The sequence below is a fragment of the Mya arenaria genome, chromosome 10 (genome assembly GCF_026914265.1).
Source record: "Mya arenaria isolate MELC-2E11 chromosome 10, ASM2691426v1".
NCBI classification, from domain to species: Eukaryota; Metazoa; Mollusca; class Bivalvia; order Myida; family Myidae; genus Mya; species Mya arenaria.
In genome coordinates, this window is record NC_069131.1 from 29,068,970 (window position 1) to 29,089,118 (window position 20,149).

Below are 20,149 nucleotides of genomic sequence, written 5' to 3' on the forward strand. Positions count from 1 at the left end.
TACTTTTGCATGTTTAAAGTTCGTTTCAGAATAATAGTTATGTACCATATAAAACATTTTTCAAGTATTTGATTCAAAAATCATGCCAATTATGTTATCTGGCTCAGAGTTGTGGGGACTTAAAAATATGGTTTGCATTGATAATGTACATATGTTGGGATGCAAGCGGTTCTTGAACGTTCAACAAAACGCGTGTAATGATGTGGTTTTAAGTGACTTCAGACGTTTTCCTATGTATATATATATATATTCATATAAACGTTGTATTATATACTGGACTCGCCTTCTTAATATGCCGAAAACTAGATACCCTAATTTATGTTAAAATATCCGTTTATATTATGATAGCATCGGCTTTTGTAATTGGGTGACTACTGTAAGAGAATATTTATATAGTAACAACTTTGGCCACATTTGGGAAAGCCAACTTGTCGATAACGTTGTTTTTATTCCAGTACACTAATCGGTTAAAAGATCAGTATTTGCAAATATGGAGAGCCAGATGTATAGCGAATAGAAAGTTATCATTATATTCTCAATATAAAACAAATTTAACACTTGAAACATGGTTATGTTTTAGATGTAGCTAAATTTCGTTAATGTTTTGCATCATTTAAATGTTCTGTACATAATCTTTCTATAGAAACTGGTAAACATTTTGAGATACAGAGAGATGAACGCACTTGCCCATACTGCGAATGTTATATTGAAGATTAATTCCATTTTTGTTGATATGTCCTTCATGTTATGTTTTAAGGAATGTTTATATTGCAAAATATTATCGAGAAAACCCTACTATTGATAAATTTTATGATTTAATGTCTAGTACAAATGCTTTGAATATAAGTAAATTTAGCAATGTTTATTTATTATGCATATGACGAAAGAAAATACCTAATGGACATTTGAGTTTGATATCATAACATGTCATTATCACTATCTATCATGAGTGTTTTATATATGTATGCTATTGTGTTTGTGTATGGGTTGGAGGCCTTTTGAACAATAAACTTTGTACTTGAGAAAACTATTAAACAAAGGTCTTAAATATATAAAATTTATATTTAGTTGCTTTAATATCTCTTTGAAAGGTGTACAAAGTTTCAATCTGATGTTATAAGGATTTTATGGTATAAAGACATTCATTGGCGAAAATGGCAACGTTAAAAACCTTGAAATTTACGTTTAACATGATGCAAATCTTTGTCATAAAATGATTAGCGTTTTTTTGTTATATAAAAACTCGGTCAAAATATACCAAAACTCAAATCACATCTGCGCACTGATGAAAATAAATGTAACGGTTTTACGTCAAAAATTGTATATAATATTTCATCTAGCCAGTCCTGATATAGACGACAATTGCGCTAAAATCAACGAATTATATCATGTCCTTGGCTTTTATTATTTTCTTATATTAAGCAAGTGACTTTTCCGCAATAGCAACCAGATTATTAAGTGGTGAAATCAATATGAACATTAACGACGAAGCTTTGAATTCTCTATACAAGTATTCAAAATACGTAATTTTTGTAGCAAGATGATAAACTATATATTGAAATGACAAATAGCAAATAAGTAAAAAATGGCTGACCATTTGAATTTATTTTCACCTGTTTGCCATTAAAGTTTGTTTTTGAAAACGCATTGTTTGTATGTTTTTAATTTCTTCCAAGCCCTGTTGCAAGTGATACTGGACAGAACATAATCAATGTAAATTTGCATGATTGCCCCTTTATCAGCGTTGTTCAAGTGTACACTGTACATAAGAGGTGAAATTGGAAACATATGACTATGACGCTTTATAACAAAAAGTCATTGAAATTGATATGCATGCAGTATAATCATAAATTAAACACAGACAACTACACAGTCAGGCTAACATAAATGACACCCTCGTGGAACTATCAGGCTAATGCAGACATAAACAATGTCATTGTATACAATTATTTCGTCAACGCTGCATACACAAAACGTTCAAAAATGTATTATATTTTATTGCAAGTTCACCTGCTTGATATACCGGATTGTACGATTACTTATTTAATACAAATTAGTTATCTTGTCATGCCAACAACATTTTCAACTGGCTCCCCTGTTTATTAAAAAGCCGGAAGTTGGATTTCTCGAAAACCGTTTAATATGTTTCACACCTGTTATCCAGCTTTTCAAGGTAAATACAAGAATGTGTTATATTTATTTATGTTCTATAATACAGGAAACAATGCTCAGTAGCTAACATTTGTACAAAGACTCTGTTTAAAGAACAAGGCTTTGGCCAAACAAACACTTAGTCTAAATAAGAGTCAGAAAACGCACAAAACAGCACAAACAGATCATATTCGAATACAAACACTTTTAGATGAATTCACTGAGGGTTCAAAAACCAGTTCGTATTTACAATGCCTTACATTTGTTCCAACATTTATAAACACCTTGTGAAGATGTTAGATTAAATGGCCAAACACGACGATAACACAAACTAATTACGTAGATACGTAAAGGTACCTAAGATAAATGAGCACCAAATGATAAAATAATTACAAATGATAGTAATTTAACATGGTTGAAAATTAAAATGATAAACGTTATCGGCGCTAGCATACACTTGAAGACAAACCAAATCATTAAAACTGATAAAATAACATCAAGTTCTCAACGACCTCATACGGATAGCGCATTTCATTACTTTAAAGTATTACGGCAAATACTTTGTTGATAAATGTTGGGACAACTGTTTACTTTGGTACACGTGTTTAAACCTCGCGTAAACTACTGCTACGATGACCGTTATAAGGCGATGCTCCCAACATGTATTGCCATTCATTGGTACGTTGTGCGTGTATCGTTTAGCGTTTTGTTTTAAACAGGGCCTTGGTTTGAACCGTTCGATACTGGGCTTTTCCGTGTAATTTCCATGACATTTTCTAAAGATATGGACAATGTGCGGAACGATTGTAGATGCCTTCTTATTATTTATATAAAAAAGATTTTATTTTAATAGTCAATAGTTAATGAGAGTCACATGAGATACGTTACATAATTTTACAAAAAAAATACTATTTCGAAAAAGATTTTATACAATTAACTTTCGCGAAATGATCACATATTAAGAGTACTATATTGAATACGTATAACGTGTTGCGTGTTTAAGAAAATACGCTTAAATACAATGCCTCGTTACACCTTACCAGTTCAAACTTTTGCAAACCTTTTCTGATTTTTCTAAGTCGTGTTTGGCCTGATTCATTAGTGCAGTGATCTCCCGCCGTGTCTGAAATCACACATGTAAAAACAATATAATAATGGGTTTCAAAAGAAGATGCAAATTGTATAAAGGATTTTCCAATCGGTCATGTTTCGTCGAATAAAAGCACTGGAATTTTATATACTTTGACAAGCCTTTCTACATTTAAATAAAAAATATAACTCTATTCCTTAATTCGGTATTTAACATTTGAGCAGCATTATTGGATACCTTGGGTATTTCCTTTGTGCATGCGACATCATCGGTGGCATTATCATCGTCACTCCCAGTAACTTCTTCCTCTTCTTCACAATCTTCCTCCAAGTCCTCCAACAAACATTTCAGAATTAATTTATTTTCTTCAAAGTCAATCTTTCTTAAAATGTGTTTGCGCTTGATTTCGTTGAGGTCGGATCTAGCGTCCAAAATGTCTCTTTCAAAATATCTATTCATGAGGTACAAGAAACCTGCCTTATTATAGTGAACAAAATAATCAATTTTAATTTCTTCATCGTCACACCACTTGATTTTCTCATCACACATCTTAGTAATACGAGAATATGTTCTAACGTTTTCGTCATGTTTCTTTGTAATTCCGTCTCTAATATTACTGTTCTCATTATCTACACGTTGTTTGATCTTATTTCCTAATTCTACACATTCTTGCAAACATTTGTCCGCATTTTTCTTGTAGCTCTCCTTACTGTGTTCCGCTTCATCTTTTAAAAGCAGAATTGCATCTTTTAACTCCATGAAAAGTGATTTCATCTTGTTGACTTGATCGCAGCTAATACTAATATCTGCATGCAGCATGTCAACGACTTCTTGTAAGCAAGAAGGATGTTCCGAATGAAGGCAACTTCCACAAATCATCGTTTCATGATGTTTACAAAGAAAGATAGCTCTTTCCGTCGGATGTTGCTTACATCGCGCTTCTGTTATGTCAGCCCTAACTGCCTTTGGCTTATCCCCGTCGTCTTTATACATGTCGGTAATGTGAGTTTGAATTGGCCCTCCTTTCTTTTGATTAGGTAAGCCAGCATCACCGACATTCCCACAATTATCGCAAATTCCATTTTCGCCTAAGCACATTTCACACTGAATATTAAGTGATGCCATAATTTATATTAATGGAAGCGTAGAGGACAGAATGAATAAAGTTAAACGTTCCTAAACCAGCTATTCACATAATGCAATAGATTAGTAAATTGTTATCACGATATCTTTACATGAGTACATGTAGTACTGATAGGGTGAAAATTAAGATGATATATGCGGAAAAGAACAGAATACAGAGAGAGTTATAAAACAATTGATGTAATTAGGAAATATTTAAAAACGGAATTAATAAATTGCTCGATTCCGTTTTGTTGAATAAACTGCAAATCAAAAAAGGCGAATACATTCCTGCTTTAAGGATTTGACAGCGTAGCGATTGACTATTTTATATCTGAACCGTTTAATATAGTTGAATGGTATATGTATATAATGTAAATTGATGAAGAAAGATTAATTTAACTGAAGGAGCCAGATTACAGTTTTGATTATCTATATATGTATATATAAAGAGAAAGAGATACATATATATATTCATTAAACGTACATCATCAAACCGGGAATGCTGTTTTATCCGCCATACTACTAGTAAAATACGCGTGTGAAGCAATATTGAGAATATTTTCGTTGTAACGTATTCACATACTTTATGTGCGCATGATTTCTTTAGATACTTATATTTTGAACACCATGTTATAAACATTGTGTAAGTACAAGTATTGACTTTGTTTACGGAGAACAAATATTAATTTGGCATTAATGTGTTGTTGCTTTTGGTTACAAATTGCATGTTCCGTTAAAAATGCATATCGTGAAACACGGTTTCATTATATTTACTTCTATATAATACAAATATATTTTTGACCGATTGTTACATATGCTCAACAGTTAAATACAATCATTTGCCTTTGAACATATCGTTTCCAAGCAATATGTCGAATTAACACTAAAAGTATCACATTTGTTCAGCGTTCTGTCAACGTTCTGTCAACGCCAGGTACGTGTATCAGGAGACAGAAAAATACATAACATGAATCTTACGACACACACAGAGCAGCCAGAGTAAACGTCCCTTCTACCTTAGTTCATACTAATGTAATTTGTAAAAACAAATAGTATGTTAACGCCATACACAGAGCAGAAAACTTCCTTTCCAGCGTTTCAGTCTGATCTTCATCCGCCTACCTATGCCGTTTTTCGTCCATCCAAGCTTGCATCTACATGTATGTGTTTAATGTTATTTGGAAAGACAAAAGGATGTTTACGCCATTCACAGAGCATTAAACTTCATCTCCAACTTCTGCGTTCGATCTACATACGCCTATCTAATGCAATTTGCGTTCATCCTCGCGTGCAACTGCATATTATATGTACTCAATGTAATTTGGAATAAGGTGTGGTCTGCAGAACCAATTTTATAACTTATAACAATTTTTACAGTTGCTATATGTTCTACCCTTACGTCTTTAGTTGTTAATGTATTACTTACATGTCTCGGCTTATGCACTTGTAGCTAAACCTGCCTAGTTATTATACTCCACACAGATATCGAGTTCCAAGTGTTTGTATGGAATTAACAAAACTAAGAAAACACATCACTACTTCCTATTTGCAAAATGATTAAGATGCAAACGTGTTTTCGTTTTTTGCACAATATAACCACTATGGGAGGAAGAAATTAAGTTTTTTTGTTTTTCCTGGTAAATGTGTATCAAGTTGTTTTTAATCACTATTAAAAGCCCACATAATGTGCATTATTTCATAAATGTGTGTTTTCGGTTATCGTGGTGTGTTTAAACGCAAAAACCGGGCGTTATCGGTAGTAAACGTGCAGTATTCAGTAAAATCATGTGCCGTACATGACCGGCTTTTTGTATAGGATTAGCGCTATCAGGGCCTACATCACAACAATGGACGCTGCTCGACCTGGTTTCTGGCCGAAAGTGGGTCAACGATGCAAACGTTTGCACAAAAACATAATTTAGCATATATAGCTGTATACAAATATTAAAGAAATTAAATAAACCACATTAAACTTACTTATTCTCTTCTGAGTTTTTTTTCCTGGCTGGCTGTGATGAGTTTACTAGTTTATATTTACTGCAGTTGTTTGACTTTGTATTTGTTTCAAAAGCACTAAGTTATGTCTAAAACGTTTAATTCCTCCAACTTTTCGATTTTATTCAGAACAAACAACTTATATGGACATGATACCATAACGATGTATGCAATGAACAAAGAATTTTCAAAAATTTATTTTCTAAGATGCTAAATATGCTGTATCTGGATGTACCGATTACCGGTGTATTAAGAAACTATCCAATGAAATTTTGGCCAGGTTATATGCAAGCTTCATTCAATTTCACTCATATTTAAGGAAATTCATTTACCCATCAATAACAGTAAGGTTCTTATATCAGGGAACACTATAATCGATTTCAAGGTGCCTTTTTGTTTACCCGTGGCCGCCCTCTTGAGTTGTTCCACTTAATAAAGTGAGAATAAGACAAAATACTCCGCTATGTTGTTGTTGTTTTTTGGAGTTAAATGTAGGAACATACCAGTAATAATAACGGTTATTAATCGATTACCCGGAAGGTATTAAATGTAAATAATCCAATAACCCAGTAAATTTGAATAACAACAACAACAATTTATTCAATGGACTGAACACTGTAAAAATTAATTCGAAACAAAAATGCAACTGTCATGTAATGTTGCGACTCTATTCGAGCTTATTGTAAAACTTTTTAAAAAAATCGCTCATGACGTCACACAAGTACCTGTTATGGAGGTTATTTTCAACTAACTGTTGTTTTTTTCATGACATTTTACAGTTTTTTTAAACAAAAAAGTTACTCATGGTATGTATGTTATGCAATAAAAGCGATAATGAACCTTTTTCGGTCGTTACCATCTGCAAAGGCCCGTAAAATGGTTAATTACAGCCCGAGTGCGCAACCTTATATTAAAATGACACTCTTATTCAAAATCAATGAATACATATATATAACAAACCTACATTTTGACTGATAAACCTTAACTTCTTACTAAATAATGCATTTATGGAAAATATTAATAACTGATAACAAGATTGTAACCGTGTATTTAATAGAAGAAAGTGCAAACAAATTAAATGATTGGTGAATGCTAAAAGATATACTGTGGCCAACTATAGTCTCAAAAGGTAGAAATATCGTGTTTTATGCTCGTTTCTTTCAAATTAAACTCGATATCTTTCATACGAACCATTGTTTTCGTCATTTCATTATCTCTTTTGGAATATTAAAACACTATTATAAATTGTATTAAATCTTATTTGGGAGTAAGAGTGCATCTTTAATGTATAGTTTGTTGATACACATTTCAGTTGATTGAACGTCTGCCTTGTCTATTTAAAAAATGTTTACCATGTTAGTGTTTACTAAATTGAGGAGAGTAGTGTTAAGAGAAGCCTTACGTGTCGTACGGTGTTTTGTCGAACAGACTTGAAATTATATAAGGACAAGAATTGCAAAATGAAACTGTTACAATGTTCATCTCTGGATAATTTTCACTGCTATCGAAATCCCTAGATGTGAACATTTTGGGTATTATAATTGTTAGTAAAACGGATTAAAGACATAGTGTTTAATTATCCTTTTCACTCAGACAAAACCTTAAGTGATAGAGCGTATTTTGTCGTGAGCGGATTTCACGAACACTTGACATTGGCTGGCGGATAACGTAAATGATTGCTATTTTATTGTCAATATTTACATTAACACTTCTTTCCTTAACGATGGTAGTTGTTAATCAATTTCGCTTTATTTCTGTTAAAGTGCAATGGTAATTCCCGAAGTGCTTTTGTTCGATAATTCTATCCAATCATAGGGTGCAATAATACTGATGTGCGGGCCATATTTACTATGGTACTTTTTTAATAAAATCGTAGTAAAATTATTGCTAACCTGTCAAGAAAATGCAGTAGACGAAAACTGCAGTAAATCAGTTAACACTAAATTAGCAACGATAATTTGATTAATTTTAATGTAGATTTTGATTTTATGACGGATGAAACATTTACAGAACTATTAAATGACAATAAAGACGACTTATTTTGGAATTGACATTTGGTGAATTTAAATCATCTGGTTCTTCAACAAAACATGACATCAAGGAAATGAAACAAAAACATATTGTCAAGCACCTAGCAACGTCCAGAAGAAAGAGCTTAGTTCAACACTCTGATCGGGTCCTCTGGCTCTCCTTCCACGAAAAATCCCATAGCTAAACATGTTAACCCAACCCACACGCATCCTGTCCTTTCATCCGATGTTAACTTTCAAAGACTGGATAATTCACTTGATGATTTGTCAAACACCGTATTCTCACGTGGTTCATACACAAACTGCTCCTTCAACATAACATTTAACGAGTAAAATGACTGGAATTTCTCCCCAATTTGACAACTTGCGACTAACAAACGCTAGTATTGCTTATTATCGCGGGATAAAATAAGAACTTTGTAGGTGGCGATATTTTTGTTGTTTTCTTGTTACTATTAATTTTTCATAACTCCAGTTGTATTTTTCTAGCTGTTATACAGTTATAATTCGTTGGTACAATATACTTGTCCTTGAAAATATAGAAATTAAACCTATAAATAAACTATTTATTCTGCGAATTTTATGCGGTTGCTGTTTTAATTTACTCACCGATGAGAACAACCAACGAAAGAAAGAACGAAAGAAAGTAAAAATGCTTTGAAATAATATATTTATTTTTAGCAACAACGAACATTTGAATTAATGCAAGTATTAAAATTCGAAATTTTGCATTTTATTGGGTTATGGTATGCATGGCGAAGTTCAAAATGCTGGTGGAGTCCTTCGGACCATATATGTTAAAAGATGATAGATACCCCAAAAGGTGTTATAATATTGCTAAAATTACTTGATGAAAAAGGAAAACACAGAAAACAAACATTATGTACGAGAATGGATTCGGTTCTGTATTGTTGGCACAAGAGGTCGGCACTATCAACCAAGTTGTAAGTGTATTTAAATCCAGGCTTAAAAAATGTACATGGCAAAGTATTCAATGCTGTGTAAATACCTCGCCTAAAGTGATTCATTACAACTATTTTAAATCTATGTTAAACTAAAAGTAACCTATTCATGAACTCGCATTTTATGCATATAAAGTCCTAGTAAGTTTCAAAATCCAAATATAAAAAGGCACAAAAGCCTTCGGTATCTTAATGACGTTTAATACCTTATGGCATTAACTCCACGAACTATATCGTTCACAACCTATTTTAGATAACATTGTGTATGTATAAAACAATTATAGACTTCTGGAAAAAACATAATATTGCAAAAAGGCATTCTCGTCATAAATATTAAAACAGATTTTTTCTTCAAAGATAGGAAAAGTTTGTCATCAGCTAATTTGTCCAAATCACACTTTTACCGAGGAAAATAAAATACAGATATATTCAAACAGGCACACACGAAATGTTCAGTGAAAAAACTCACTCTTTTTAATTCAATGAAAGGGTTGTTAATATCATATTTCTTCAAAACGCTATCGTTTTATCCGCCATGTTGTAAATAAATGAAATAAAAATGCCTAAATAGCGTAGCAGCTGTGCAATTAAAATGCCTAAAAAGCGTAGCAGCTGTGCAAAGATAATCAGATCCTTCCTTTTTTTAAATTTCCTAATTTGCGATTTTAATTTAAATATGACAAGCTCATTGCTAAACCACACTAATGTTTTAACGCAATAGCAAAAAACACACATTACGTTCATATAAAAATTTCGTTCATGCAGTTCGGTGAAATATGAAGTTTCATCAGTGAAATAACGGCAGTGGAATTTAATATTTTCACTGCACAGTAAGGAAAGAAAATTACAACTTCAAAAACCTCTTTTAAATCTATTGTAGTTAAGTCCCTTCGATAAAAACTGACTTTCTCACTTTTGATCCAGTAAATAATGTTAAAATGATTCCTTAATCGCAAAAAAACGAATTGCATATGTTGGAATAAAGTTTTTTGGAAAGAACCACAACTTACCCTGTATTAGGGAAATTGCGATCTCATTTTTCGAACGTTTTTTTTAAGCTGAATGCTCAAACATTTGCTTTCGTACATAACATAAGACGAAAACAAATGGTCGAACATAAATTCGATGTCATATCATATTTTTAATATATTTTTAAACTGTCTGAATGTGTTTAACAAACTTCCCGGAAATTTCAAACAACATTTCACTTAAAATACCTCACCACACGTCAAATCATATGCTCTTCATCCCATCTTGAAAACGACCCGACCATGCATAATGATTCAAGCTCTATAACTTGGAAAATTGTTTAACACATTTATTATTTTGATTTGTTCACAAATTCGACCTTTCAAAATGTATTTCAGTAACTGGCGATAAGTACAATTTGGTCAATATATTCATGCCATGTTCAATTTAAAAAGAATTCGTGCGATAACTGTTATAATTAGGAACATCGATACAATACTAAAAGTGTATTTATGAATGTTTATATATTGTTTCCACTGAAACACGAGAAAAGAATGAAATTAGAAATACATATTTGAGAATATTTTTACACATGCTGGTGTGGGTACGATAGGCTACATCATTGGCGATCAAATCTGCGAATGTGGGTCTCACTCGGGTGGCCGGATAGCAGGCCAAACATTCAAATACAAAATACAATCGAATCAGAAGTCTATGAAGTTCTTGTTTAGTACAGGTGAGTACATTTACGGCACCTGTTCTTCTCTTTAGCATAAATTATTAATAGATATTAATTCCACTTTCGTACTATCTCACTTTTAAGATACTTTCTTAAGTTTTCTACCCCCTGTGTACGTTATTAAATCTGGTGATGGTTCCAATAGATTTCTAAAACCTGAACATTGTCTGTGTGTTTTTGCCCGCTTTTCTGAAGTCCGTAAAATATGTCTCAACATTTGACATTAACCGCCTGTATTAATGCTATTTTAATGAAATGTATCAAATTTGGTTAATTGAAATGTCAACTCATGCACAGTCTGCTGTTGTTTCACTGTGATGCTCATATGTGCACTACCGCATACCCTACATTTAAGGTGTCTTTAGTTTTTACACAGGGTTGTTTTCAACCCTGTTCAGTGTAGCCACAAACTCGACACTCACAACATAAAATGCCTATTAATAGTAACAGTTTGTGTCGTTTGCCTCTTTACCACCAAAAATATAGTTTGAGAAAGAAAGTGCGGACTATATAAATTGCAAGCTATGTTTCAAATAACCGAGCAAGATTTGACAAAGCAAGAAGCAATCATAACGCAATATCTATTTTAATCAATTAATTTGTTGAACTTAAATAAATATAATATCAAAGTAGTATCCCTCCGCCTAAAAATGAATGAACATCGAAACGTAAAAAAGAATTACTATCCACTCAAAGCGCATCATTCCATCACGTGACACAATGATCTCAACAGTTTCCCCGCTAAAACATTACGTGATAGCCCACATGGGAATTTCAAACGCACGCCATTTTGACGGACACGTACTAAAGTGCTGGCGAGTTAGCTGACGATATAAAAATAAAATAGAGCTGCTGACCATATAGACAAAGAAGATTAAAATTAAAGATTTTCAAGACTTATTTTGTTTAATTTATTTGATATACTTTTAGAGTGTACGTATAGACGGATGTTTGTGTATTTATTTTTGAAAATGGCATTTCATTGAAAAGAATTGAGTTATATTTTTGTGCAGGTTTGGTGTAAATATGAAAAAATATCACGGATTTAATATTTGTTTAGGTGTTTCATTTACAATTGTTTGAAATCACTTATTTTAATTTTGATCATTTTGATTAAGAAACTATTTCTTTTTAATCTGTTGTATTTTCGAAGTTGTGAATAACAAGGCAAACGTAGGCAAACTCTTGCTATTGAGTAAAGTTTGATTAGTATATATTTCATTTTCTTGGTTGGGAATAGCACAAGCATTCACCCTTTTCTATATTTTCATTTTTATTATTAAACCCCACACATCTTCGTGGAGTTTGTTTCTATTCTGTTTCAATAATTCACCAGCCGTTGCATATTATCTATTTATCGTTCCCGAGTGAGAATCCATTTTTTAAGTAAATAATGTATATATAATTTTAAAATACTATTTAAAATTTTAACAGTGGCCCTGAAAAGGATCGTTTTCAATTTAATAGTTAGTATAGTCTTTGTTAATGCCAACATCTAATTACCAACCGAACACGGTTTTAGTGTATATTTTAAATTCACCCTTGATGAACAATTTTTGTTTTATTTCTTTGGTTAATAAATCCATGGCAAGCCTTACTCATATTGTTATACCATAGGATGGAGTTATGCTGGAATTGGTTACATTCTCCATCCTGGTTTGCCTGCTTAAACAGCGACATTAACTTTATTGTCAATAAAATATTAATTTTTCATCTACCATCATGCTTCAATAAACCTGGGGCGGCACCTGTGGTTGGTTTAAACGGGGACTCTTAGATTCACTGTGCTATATATCAGCACCTTATTAATACACACATGATCGTGAATCATAATGATGAAAACCCGTATAAAACCCTGTTCATGCAGCGCTATCAGCGCTTTGATTCGCAACTGTTGACGTTATCGTATCTGGCGATGGCTCCTGTAGTTTTCTAAAAATAGACATCGTCTGTTCGTTTGCGCGCACTTATCTGACGTTTGTAAAAATATCGCTCAATTCTTGGCGTTGATCGTCTATATTTTATCAGTTTTTGTACTTTGCAAATCAAACTGTTTGGCTTTTATCTCCCTGCATTTTTTTGCCATTTTACAATTGTCATTTTTATGTCAGTTGTTTTGTGAGTAAAGTTGTGAAAATGACAGCCAGACGTAATGTTGATTAATGTCTAATCGCGCAAGTATTTCCTTGCAGCAAAATATTCCAGAGAATGTGGAAAATTCAGGTTTTAAAACAGAACTTCGTTTGAAAAAGAGTATAAACTTATGAGACTTTTTTAAGTCAGAATGTAAAATGAGTTGAGATTGAGATTTGACTAAAGTGTTTTTGTCATTATAGCGCCTGTACTTAATTTTTAATGTTTTATCTCTTTCTACTGTTATTTTCTTTATAATCTTGCCTTATCTGCTGAGCTATGATTTTCACTACGATTGTGTTAGCATGCTATTATAATGACTTGTTCTTTAAATATATTAAAGTCCATGTATTTAAAAAAGCATTGGTAAAATTAGTGTGAATATTATGAAGCATCAGTATACCTTATATTAGAGCAAAATTCCCTGATCTTTGGTAAAAGTATCTGTAAAATGTCTTTATGGGTATTTTTAATGTTTCACAGGGGCTTGTGATATGTCATCGTTTATAACATTCCGTTGCACTGTATCTAATTTGTTGTATCTAACTTTATTAGAACTTTTTAAAGATGTGTGGGCTGTTACTTTCTTGTTGTCTCTTTTAGGTGTATTTTCTAAATCATTTTGAAAATACTGAAAAATTTAATTAATCATTGCAAGAAATACTGAAAACGCCAGTGCAAATATACCCTGATTTTTTGCTACCGTAACGTTGATTAAATTCCCAGTTAAAATTCTATTGAATGCGCAAAAATATACACGTAAAGCTTTAGTAGTATGTAACGATAATTAACTGTATTCATTTTCTCCTACTATGTATCTTCATGACATGAATTGTCAAGTTTATTTTTTTTGTTTTCATTGCGCCTAATAATTGTAGAACTCTGGAATAAATTCATGTAGCCATTTATTGCAAGGTGATTATAATTATGCACTGCAAGTTACATAGACAAGCCCAAAAGGCCAATCAAATTATTACGCACCTGTTTAAAGATACAATATCAGCAAACACTGTACGAGTGACACAGAACTTACAAAGCACCACAAAGATGCTACACATGAATGGAAATATGTTGTCTTTCGAAAATAATAAGTGCCATAGACTTGGCCTTGTCGTTTTGATCATTAAAGTCATATGCGTTAAACAAAATATTGCATTACAATTAACAATTTAGCATCAGGCTACTATGTATGTTGTGCTCCTTTAAATAGATACAAGTGCGGGTGATTTACTCAGATCTTTTTGTAAGAGCCCGTTGAAGGCAGTGCCTTATTTCGTAATACGAGGAATTTCTAGGCTTTTGACAAAGTTAACCGCATTAAACTCGTCCGATCACTTCAGAAGATACGCTTACACGTTTTAAGGGTTCTGAAATAAATGTGCGATAATCTGAATTCATGCTTATTTGACCAGATGGTGTAACTTATTCGTTTCCATGAACAAGAGATATGTCAAGCTCAACATTTTTTTCTTCATTAAAGAGTTATCTCCCATTTAAGGGAGAAAGATGGACTTTCATAAAAAATGAAATACCAGACATCATATGCCTTATGTTTGCTGATTGCATAGCTAAATGTACATAAACAGTAGATTACTTCTAATCCAATACCGGTATGGAAGTTGAACTTGATAAACAGTTAAGAAGCTTTGAAAATAATAAGAAATAAGTGTTTAATTTTAAAAAATAATGAAAAATGAATTAGCGGCAAACAGTGTATCGATGTTACCTTTTTCGATGCATATATTACCCTTTTTTAATGGTTGGCGTAATGTTACCTGTTTTGGTGCAGATGTTACCTTTGTTTTAATTATTGGTGAAATGTTACCTTTTATAACTATAACTTTTAGGTAACTTTTGTTGTGAGTGAAAGCTAACGACGTGTAATTTTGGGTTAAATGGCCAGAGGAGCTTACCTCCCTTCTTCCAAACGACTATAATCACATGATAGGCCGAGAGAAACAACTCGCTTATAATAAAATATCGTTCTCAATGCAGAGTGAGCTAACGTATAGCTTCTTAGTTAACACGGGGAAATTTGTATACGTATTACGTTAACCTTTAGAAACGGTTTAGTGATTGATAAACAATATCTCGAAATATTCCCTATTTTCTCATATAAAGCAGTGGTTAAGTGTTATCAGGACGACTACTTACTAGAGACATCGATCACCAGATGACCGAATTACTTAAACGTCGTGGCCTGAGGACAGAAGTAATTGAGAGTGGCGTTACAAAACCAGATGGGTGTGGAAATGGAAAACATTTTATCAGTTTCTATTGTAAAATAGTGTGCATAATATTATAGAACATTATTGTATACGTTAGATATTATATTATCTTAACAACTATTTTTTACGAAATCATCGTCGTGGTAAGTGATAGAGTGGCAACAATAATTACAATTACTTGTACTTAAAAAATAACATAAACTTAATAAGATGCTGATTTGGTTTGAGAAACGTATCCCTTTGGAAACTGAAATTTGATTGGTAGAGTGTGTATGTTTATAATATATGACCTTGCCATCTTTCACTTTTATTTTGAAGGTTAAAAAAATCATGAACAGCATGTCACAGCATGATGATCTCTTAAGCGCCAGCAGTTGAAACGACAGGTAATTATAATTATAAAAGGTGACTAACAAGAATTTTAAAGATTTTATTAAGACATTATAGTGGTATGATTTCGTTTAAAATACAGACTTAAATATTAACTATTTTTAAACTTAACTTGTTTGTACTGCTTAATAAAATAAAAATCTTCTCTTTTTCTTCAGCAAGCATCAGTTAAAAGCGTGCATAATGTGACCACTACCCATCTTCCCTTGGCAGTTTGCATAATTAAGAGGATGACGGGAACCATGCCCATTATAAAGCTAAAAAACACTATTTTCTGTACAACATCAATGATTACGATTCAATGCAAAATTTGAGTACTTTAATGGTTAGTTATACGCCTGTAGCTACTTGCTTTATAGTTTACAAGGTGATGTTTTGAAAAAAATTATTATATATTATTATATTTTTTATAGATCGACACTATGCAGATTAGTATGCAAACGTTGCAGAAACCTCAACACCAAATGAAAAAGAGGTGCGTTTGTTGTTGTTGCTGTTGTTGTCGTAGTTGTTTTTAAGTTTTGAGGAATATACTTGTAAGAAATATAACAACTTTTAAAAACAAATAACAGTACATACAATAATAAATAACAACAACAGTTTAGTATCAGTTTAGTATGTGTATAAAATAACATATCATGCCATATAATACTTGTAATATTGTTTGTTTTTTTTTAATATAAAAATAAATAAATAAATAAATAGATAAATAAATAAATAAATAAATAAATAAATAAATAAATAAATAAATAAATAAATAAATAAATAAATAAATAAATAAATAAATAAATAAAAAATAATTTGAATAATTAAAAAATTAAATAAATAAATAAAAAAATAAATAAATAGATAAGAAAAAATAAATCAATCAAAGAATCAATCAATCAAATTAATAAATAAATAAATAGATAATAAATAAATAGATAAATAAATAAATAAATAAAAAAAATAAATAAATAAACAAATAAATAAATAAATAAATAAATAGATAAATAAATAAATAAATAAATAAATAAATAAATAAATAAATAAACAAACAAATAAATAAATAAATAAATAAATAAATAAATAAATAAATAAATAAATAAATAAATAAATAAAAAATAATAGATAAATAAAATAATAAATATATATTTTATGTTAGATAAGTAGCAAATGTGATTGAGCTTAGAATTATCTAAACATTAATACATGGTATGAAATGTGCACGATAAAACTGTGAGATAGAATATATTAGGTACAAGATATATGAGGTATACTATAAAAGATAGAAAAGAAAACAACAGTCAAACAAAAACTACACTTATTAATTGCAACCACAAAAGATGAAATAAATGAAATGTGATTGTATTGCAGTATGAAACGAAACTAAGCAGCAGCCTGTAGGTTCTGCCAGGTATGTACAAAATAATTTAATTTTAGTTTAAATGAAATGCAGTTATTATGTCAAAAGGAGGCGTTCAGATACTTTTCATACTGTGTTTGTTGGAAAAAATAAAGAATAGTAATTTTAAAAGTTCACTTTAATTTGTGTTAGGACTAACATCTTAACTGTATATAACATCAATAATATGTATAACAACGTAAATAACACATAACAATATGACTATAAAATAAGATGACTGTAAACAGTATGCTTATGAAAAAGTAGGAAAATGAATAAAATAATACAGAAAAAACAACAAAAACGCCATTATGAGTAAGAACAACACTGCAAATAATACAACACCTTTGTAAAAATGATGATAGCACAGTCCTTGAAAGGGACTCGAATGAGGCTGACAATTTAACCCAGGACGGTGAAATGACACAGACCCCAAAGGACATTGAATCAACTCAGGAAAGCGTCACAACACAGAACCCCAAGTACAGTGCCACAACACAGAGCCCCCAGGACATTGACACAACACAGAGCTCCTAGGACAGTGCCACAACACAGAGTCCCTAGGACAGTGCCACAACACAGAGCCCCTAGAACAATACCAAAACACATAGTCCCAAGGACAGTGCCACAACACAGAGCTCCAATGACAGTGTCACAACACAGAGTCCGCAAGTAAAGTGCCACAACACAGAGTCCCCAGGGCAGTTTCACAACACAGAGTCCCAAGGACAGCGCCACAACACAGAGTCCCCAGGACAGTGCCACAACACAGAGCCCCCAGGACAGTTTCACAACACTGAGTCCCAAGGACAGCGCCACAACACAGAGTCCCCAGGACATTGCCACAACACAGAGCCCCCAGAACAATGCCACAACACAGGGTCCCAAGGAGAGTGCCACAACACAGAGCCCCAAGGACAGTGTCACAACACAGAGTCCCCAAGTAAAGTGCCACAACACAGAGCCAAGAGGACAGTTTCACCACACAGAGTCCCAAGGACAGCGCCACAACACAGAGTCCCCAGGACAGTGCCACAACACAGAGCCCCCAGGACAGTGTCACAACACCGAGTCCCAAGGACAGTTTCACATCACAGAGTCCCAAGGACAGCGCCACAACACAGAGTCCCCAGGACAGTGCCACAACACAGAGCCCCCAGGACAGTTTCACAACACAGAGTCCCAAGGACAGCGCCACAACACAGAGTCCAAAGGACAGCGCCACAACACAGAGCCCCAAGGACAGTGTCACAACACAGAGTCCCCAAGTAAAGTGCCACAACACAGAGTCCTCAGGACAGATTCACAACACAGAGTCCCCAAGTAAAGTGCCGCAACACAGAGCCCTCAGGGCAGATTCACAACACAGAGTCCCAAGGACAGCGCCACAACACATTGAGATTTTCACAATGGATCAATTAAAAGTGTTTTAAGAAATTCTATTAGTGGGAATGTGTAAAAAAATACTTTGTATTGTTATGACCATATTCATTTGATATAACATATTTTGAATTAATTTTGATGTCACTAATTAAAACAGTAAATTTAACATTTTCCCTGACAGTATATATAAATACAAAGAATTTCTTACAGTTATCAACGTCTAATAAAACACCTCAAACATGTTAATATTATTAAACATTTCAAAACCATAATTGTAACTGAAAAAATAGATAAACATATATCCACACAATATCAGATAAAATATTTCAATATATTGTATTCATATATTTTAAGACACAATAGAATTGTTACTGATAAACACAAAAACCCGCACCAGAACACAATGGTTAATATTAAATGTAGTTGGTATTGATATATTCTAGTTGAATGATGATACACTGATTTGAAATGATATGGTGTAGATTTAATATGACATGGTATATTGCTAGTCTATTGAATCACATGCACAGACACATTGTTATATCAGAACATTGAAATTAACTTGATAAATAAGAGTACAAGTGGAAATCCATCTCAACAATCAAATGCTAAACTTAACTATTGCAGCAATTTATAACCTTTACATGAATATTATGAATATTAGATTAGAACTGTAGTATACCAGGTGAAAAGGTATGTGTATTATACGATGTATGTAAACATAACGTTAAGTCGTTTAAATTTGGATTTGATATTTACCTGAGTTATTTTACAAAAATAAATAAGAAAAGCAAACGTAACTGTGATATAGAGAGGTACTTGCAGAAAGATTGTTACAATTTTTAGAACTAAGTTATTATAAAAACTGACTATTTCTGGGATTATCAAAGAATCGTAATTAGAAAATCACTTTGCAGTTTTTGTTTGTCATTTGACTTATAGGTTCTTCTTCTTTTTCAGAGTCTTCTTCCACCGCATCAAAATTGTAACTCAAATTCAACAGGTAGCAGGAGGGGTTGACGAGGACATAAAAGGCAGGGCGGAGTGACGAAGAGGCTTTAATGAGTTTCTAGAAGTGTTGTCAAAGCCTTTGAGAAGTGTGAGGGTTCCATTATGTGCATCCCGTTAACAAATATATTTATGTTGAATTAAAGTTAGTGTCAGGCGATATATCGTTCACTGACCTGCATAAATAATGGAGCGAAACGAGAAAAAAAATGGTCTATATCCGTGCGACAAATGTAGCTATATTTTTCCTGGAAGAATCTGTTGCACTGTTTACGAGTGGGGTATACCTGCGCATATTATTTCTAAACACGTATATGCTGTGAGCAAACGATCGAATATCGAAAAAACATTTCGTTTCATTTCAAACCTGCGCGGTTAATGGTGCTACTATAAAATCAAGTGTCATGAGGTTTACAAGAAGATTAGTCGTACATAAATGGGAAAAATGGATCAATTTGATACACGAACATAAATATGAGGATGAAATTGAAAAGCAGAGCGTCTCGAAAAAAACATGAACTTTTCTCCAAAATGAATATACGAATGGTTCTCCAGGCTAAAC

At 32.4% G+C, this 20,149-nt stretch overlaps 2 protein-coding genes across 2 annotated transcripts in view; one reads left to right on the forward strand and one right to left on the reverse strand.

Moving 5' to 3' along the window:
* The window catches only part of LOC128204553 (myosin-2 heavy chain-like), a 28,439-nt gene extending 24,205 nt beyond the window's left edge, over nucleotides 1–4,234 (reverse strand). The window contains exons 1-2 of the mRNA XM_052905962.1: nucleotides 3,479–4,234; nucleotides 3,212–3,274 (exon numbers count right to left, since the gene is read on the reverse strand). Coding sequence (XP_052761922.1) covers nucleotides 3,212–3,274; nucleotides 3,479–4,234 — 819 coding nt within the window. The remainder of the gene's footprint in view (nucleotides 1–3,211; nucleotides 3,275–3,478) is intronic.
* A 1,979-nt stretch (nucleotides 4,235–6,213) lies between these two features.
* Nucleotides 6,214–19,627, forward strand: LOC128204554 (repetin-like). The gene is made up of 3 exons (XM_052905963.1): nucleotides 6,214–6,246; nucleotides 17,888–18,519; nucleotides 19,540–19,627. The coding sequence occupies exons 1-3, from the start codon at nucleotides 6,214–6,216 to the stop codon at nucleotides 19,625–19,627; spliced, it is 753 nt and encodes a 250-aa protein (XP_052761923.1).
* The last annotated feature ends 522 nt before the right edge of the window (nucleotides 19,628–20,149 follow it).